At 48.6% G+C, this 6,000-nt stretch overlaps 1 protein-coding gene across 1 annotated transcript in view; it reads left to right on the forward strand.

Moving 5' to 3' along the window:
- LOC119962422 (secreted phosphoprotein 24-like) overlaps positions 1-5,748 on the forward strand; it is a 30,730-nt gene extending 24,982 nt beyond the window's left edge. The window contains exon 4 of the mRNA XM_038790379.1: positions 5,618-5,748. Coding sequence (XP_038646307.1) covers positions 5,618-5,677 — 60 coding nt within the window. The 3' untranslated portion in view covers positions 5,678-5,748. The remainder of the gene's footprint in view (positions 1-5,617) is intronic.
- Positions 5,749-6,000: the final 252 nt, after the last annotated feature.

Here is a 6,000-nt window from a genome sequence, read left to right on the forward strand (position 1 = left end):
GAGTTCCACTGATTCACTGCTCTCTGGCTGAAGAAATTCCTCCTCTGTTTTAAAGGATCATCCCTTTAGTCTGAGATGGTGTCCTCTGGTTCTAGTTTTTCCTTCAAGTGGAAACATCCTCTCCACGTCCACTCTATCCAGACCTCGCAGTATCCTGCAGGTTTCAAGAAGATCCCCCCTCATCCTCCTAAACTCCAATGAGTACAGACCCAGAGTCCTCAACCGTTCCTCATATGAGAAGCTCTTCATTCTAGGGATCACTCTTGTGAATCTCCTCTGGACCCTTTCCAAGGCCAGCACAACCTTCCTGAAATACGGGGCCCAAAACTGCTCACAATACTCCAAATGGGGTCTGACCAGAGCCTTATAGAGCCTCAGAAGTACATCCCTGGCCTTGTATTCTAGCCCTCTTGACATGAATACTAACATTGCATTTACTTTCCTAACTGCTGACTGAACCTGCACAATAACCTGAAGAGAATTGTGAACAAGGACTCCCAAGTCCCTTTTTGCTTCTGATTTCCGAAGCATTTCCCCATTCAGAAAAGTCTATTCCTAAATTCCTCCTTCCAAAGTGCATAACCTCACACTTTTCCACATTGTATTTCATCTGCCACTTCATTGCCCAATCTCCAACCCTGTTCAAGTCCTTATGCAGCTCCCCAACTTCCTCAATACTACCTGCCCCTCGACAGTTCTTTGTATTATCTGCAAACTTAGGAACAATGCCTTTAGTTCCTTCTTCCATATCATTGATGTATATTGTGAAAAGGTGTGATCCCAGCAGAGACCTCTGAGCCATACCACTAGTCACCGGCTGCCATCCTGAAAAAGACCCCTTCATCTCCATTCTCTGCCTTTTGCCATTCAGCCAATCCTCTAGCCATGCCTGCATCTTACCCTTAACACCATTGACTCTTACCTTATTTAACAGTCTCCTATGCGGCACCTTGTCAAAGGCCTTCTGGAAATCTAAATAAATCATGTCCACTGGTTCACCATTTCCAACTTCCTTGTTACCTCCTCAAAGACTCTAACAGATTTGTCAGACATGACCTCCCTTTGACAAAGCCATGCTGACTCAGTCCTATTTTACCATGCACTTCCAAGCACTTTGCGATCTCATCTTTAATAACGGACTCTAAACCTTACCAATGACAGAAGTCCCGAGGCTAACCGCCCTATAGTATCCCGTCTTCTGCCTCCCTCCCTTCTTAAACAGGAGTGTTACATTAGCCTCTTTCCAGTCCACTGGGACCCTTCCTGTCTCCAGTGATTCACCACCAATGCCTCCACAATTTCCTCAGCTATCTCTTTTAGAACCCGAGGGTGTAGTGCATCCGGACCAGGTGACTTATCCACCTTCAGACCTTTCAGTTTCCCTAGAACCTTCTCCTTAGTGATGGCCACTGCACTCACCTCTGCCCCCTGATTCTCCTGGAGCTCTGGCATCCCACTCGTGTCTGAGACTGATGCAAAGTAACTATTCAACTCATCTGCCATTTCTTTGTTTCCTATTATTACTTCTCCAACCATGTTTTCTAGTGGTCCAATGTCTATTTTTGCCTCTCTCTTACCTTTTATATATTGAAAAAAACTCTTCCTATCTTCTTTTATATCACGACCTAGCATGCACTCATATTTCATCTTCTCCCCCCTTATTGCTTTTTTAGTTCTCCTCTGCTCACTTTTATAGGATTCCCAATCTTCTGACTTCCCACTAATCCTCGCCACTTTGTAAGCTTTTTATTTTGCTTTCATGCTGTCCTTGACTTCCCTCGTCAGCCATGGATGCCTTATCCTGCCCTTAGCATGTTTCCTCCTCCTTTGGATGAATTTCTGCTGTCTCCTGATTAACCCCCAAAAACTCCTGTCATTGCTATTCCACGCTCTTCCCTGCTAGGCTCCTTTTCCAATCAACTCTGGCCAGCTCCTCCCTCATGTCTTTGTAGTTACCCTTATTTAATTGTAATACTGTTACATCTGATTGCAGCTTCTTCCTCTCAAACTGCAGAGTCCCTTCACCTTAAGTTCCCTAATCAAGTCTGCCTCATTACACATTACTAAATCCAGAATTGCCTGTTCCCTAGTGGGCTCTACCACAAGCTGCTCCAAAAAACCATCTCTTAAACATGTCACAAATTCCCTTTCTTGGGATCCACTACCAACCTGATTTTCCCGGCCCACCTGCATATTGAAGTCCCCCATGATTATTGTGATATTGCCTTTTTTACATCTCCTGATTTATTTTATGCCCCACATCCTGACTACTGCTAGGGGTCCTGTACGTAACTCCCATCAGGGTCTTTTTACCTTTACAATTCCTCAACTCTACCCACAGAGATTCTATCCCTTCTGATCCTCTATTGCTCCTTGCTATCGATTTAACGTCATTCCTCACTAACAATGCAACCCCACCCCCTTTGCCCATCTGCTTGTCCTTTCGATAGGACACATAACCTTGGATATTTAGATCCCAGCCCTGATCCCCTTGCAGTCACGTCTCTGTGATGCCCACAAGATCGTACCGGCCAATTTCAATGTGCGCAACAAGTTCATTTACCTTGTTCCGTATACTGCGCGCATTTAGGTACAAGACCCTCAGTCCTGCCTTGACCACTCTCTTCTCACACTTGTCACCTTTATTGCTCTGCCTGAGGGTGGTGTTGTTCTCTTATTTTTGTTCTCTATTTCCCCTTCAGTTATGACTCCTTCTATGCGAATGCTCTGGTCCCCACCCTCCTGCCATACTAGTTTAAATCCTCCCGAGTGACATTTGCAAACCTCCCAGCCAGGATATTGGTGCCCTTCGAGTTTAGATGCAATCCGTCTCTTCTTGTACAGGTCCCAGCTGTCACGGAAGAGATCCCAATGGCCAAAAAATCTGTCAGCCTCCCTCCTACACCACTGGCTCAGCCATGTGTTTAGCTGCACTAACCTCCTATTTCTAACCTCACTGGCACGTGACACAGGGAGTAATCCTGAGATTACAACTCTAGAGGTCCTGCTTTTTAGTTTACTGCCTAACTCTCTGAACTCCTTCTGCAGGACCTCATTGAATGTACAGTGCTAAAGGAGGTCATTCAGACCATCGGGTCTGCACTGGCCCTTGGAAAGCGCACTCTATCAAAGCCCACACGTCCACTCTGTCCTCACCCAACCTTTTTGGACACTAAGGGCAATTTGGCATGGCCAATCTACCTCACTTGCACACCTTTGGACTGTGGGAGGAAACCGGAGCACCCGGAGGAAATCCACACAGCCACGGGGAGAACGTGCAGACTCTGCACAGACAGTGACCCAAGCCGGGAATTCAAACCTGGGACCTTGGAGCTGTGAAGTAACAGTGCTAACCACTGAACTACCATGCCACCCACTCATCACACTTCCTGCCTATGTCGTTCGAACCTAAGTTTACTACGACCTCTGGCTGTTCACCCTCCCCCATCAGGATTTCTCGTGTTTGTTCAGAGACATCCTTGACCCTTCCCCATGCCCTATTCGAACCTCCCCATGATCTATCCATACCTCCCCATGTCCTGACCATATCTCCCATGTCATATCCATATCTCCCATGTCATATCAATATCTCCCCTTGCCCTATCCATATCTCCCCCCCTATCATATCCATACCTCCCCATGTCGTATTCTACATCACCATCTCTCATCAGGCAGGTGACAGAGTCTGAGGTTATGTGCGCAGGATCCCTCTGGTCTTATGACTAAAAAGTCGGCACCGCCTCGCACCGATGCTCCGCCCGGTGGGGAGCTAGCAGCCACGTCGCTCTCCCTGCTTTTACCTTCGGCTACGGCCGCAGATTGGCGGGTCCGTGGCCCGTGCATGCCCACGGCAGAGGCCTGCGGCAGCCGTGCCATACAACATGGCGCCGGCTGCACATGGACCCGGCCTGCCAAAAACTATCCTGCTGTAACCTACCTCGTCACCCCCGGATCCCCCACCAGTTCCCCGAAAGTTGTGAGGACACGCGCCCACGCCATCGGGGACTCGGCCCATCGGGGGAGGAACATTGGGGGAGGGCCTTGTCATAATATACTTCCTAGTATATAATTTCATTTTTGACACTTTTATATATAGTCCAGGCACATATACACATCATACGCACAGCCACCTTAATATTTATTATCTAGAAGAAACAAAAAAAAAGGTGGGGAGATGTCATAATATACATCTATGTATATAATGGAGTGCAGACAGGCAGTGATTGACACACATGATGACCAGAACAGGGCAGCCAATCAGCAGACAGGACACAACCACTCTAAGGCCAGAGGGCACTAGGTTTCCCGCTCTCTCGGGACCCAGCCACTGAGACAGTCAGAGTTCGTGAGCTAGCCATGCAAATACCATGCGGTAGCTAGTAAGTCTGGTCAGGCTAGTACATCGGTCTCCAGTCAAGTCAGTATAGTGTCAACCCACAGTTGAACATGATATTAGATTAAGAAGTTAAATAAAATCGTGTTGCATCTTATCCAGTGTTGGAGGTCTGTCTCTCGCTACACGCATCAAGTGCAGTCCATGTCGACCCAGCCTGCCTAATACATCAGGCCCAGGTGACATCCTGAGGCCGTCCCAACGGCGTGCCGTTTTTGAGGGGGCGGAGCATCAGAAAAACGCGCTGCCCCCAATTCCATGTAAAACGCATTCTTCGGTCGATCGCCAAACGCGATTTCGGCATTGCCGATCAGAGAATCCAGTCCTAAGTGTTGACGCCAATGGAGAATCCATGGACTTCTACGGCAGGAAAGCCGGCGCCCACACCTGCACTGATTCTGCCACCTGTGAGGGGCTAGCACCGGCGTAGCGAGGAACACCATCGAATCCCATGAAAACGTATGGGATTTGTCGGGTCCGTGATGGACACTTACAGGAATGACAAGCTGCAGCCGGGCACAAACATACACTCCCGACACATACACTTATTGAAGCCGAAAGCTGAGACAGGTTGTGTGGAGCGCCCATGCAGCTGATGGGTCGGCTGGGGCCAGAAGGCACCCGGGGGATGCCCCAGGGGTGTCCCTATATGACCCAGGGCAATAGGTTTAAAGCGGGCTGTCAGTGGCATGCGCAGCTGTATGGCTGCCTTGCTGGTTGAGGTAACGGTGTTGCGTACCTGTCCACAGTGGCCCCACAACCCCCACTACTCCACCGGCCCTGGCAGAAGCCATCCGGCCAACGGCAACGACTGTCGTCGAAGTATGAAGGTGTGTCCAACACCCTCGCTCCTCTCTCAGCAGCCAGCACACCAGATTTACAGGTTGTGAGAGCACATGGGGACCGCGCTGTCGGTGAACTCGGCCCATCGCATTGATGCCGTTTTTGAAGTGACGGAGCATCATGATTTGGTGGTTAAACCGGCGCCTGCCGCAATTTTTGGTGTCGGAAGCTATTCTCTGCGATCCCCCGCCCCGATTGCGTCGGCTAACAGAGAATACCTCCCCCTGTGTTGGTAAAACCTTTGTGGGTTTATAAATCCTGGCACTCAGGTGTGTAACTATTTGTTCAATATTCTGCTGTCAATGCTCATTCACTATTGCAAAATTCACTCTGTTTTGGAGCATTATTACTGACTTGCAATCTCACCCTCTATATCTGTAGATAACTGCTTACCTGCACGAGCTTGGTTACACTAGAGAAAGGCAACGTCAGGTCTGTTGATTTCCAGGTATTAACACAAGCTTGACAACAACAGCTCCAACAACAACAACTCCATCAACAACTCCAAGAACAACACAACTCCAACAACAACTCCGACAACAACAACTCCGACAACAACAAACCGCTCCAACAACAACTCCGACAACAACAACTCCGACAACAACTCCAACAACAACTCCAACAACAACGCCAACAACAACAATGCCAACAACACAACTCCAACCACAACGCCAACAACAACTCCAACAACCAACTCCAACAACAACGCCTCCACAACAACTCCAACAACAACGCCAACAACAACTCCAACAACAACGCCAACA

This window comes from Scyliorhinus canicula, chromosome 2 (genome assembly GCF_902713615.1).
Source record: "Scyliorhinus canicula chromosome 2, sScyCan1.1, whole genome shotgun sequence".
Taxonomy (NCBI): domain Eukaryota; kingdom Metazoa; phylum Chordata; class Chondrichthyes; order Carcharhiniformes; family Scyliorhinidae; genus Scyliorhinus; species Scyliorhinus canicula.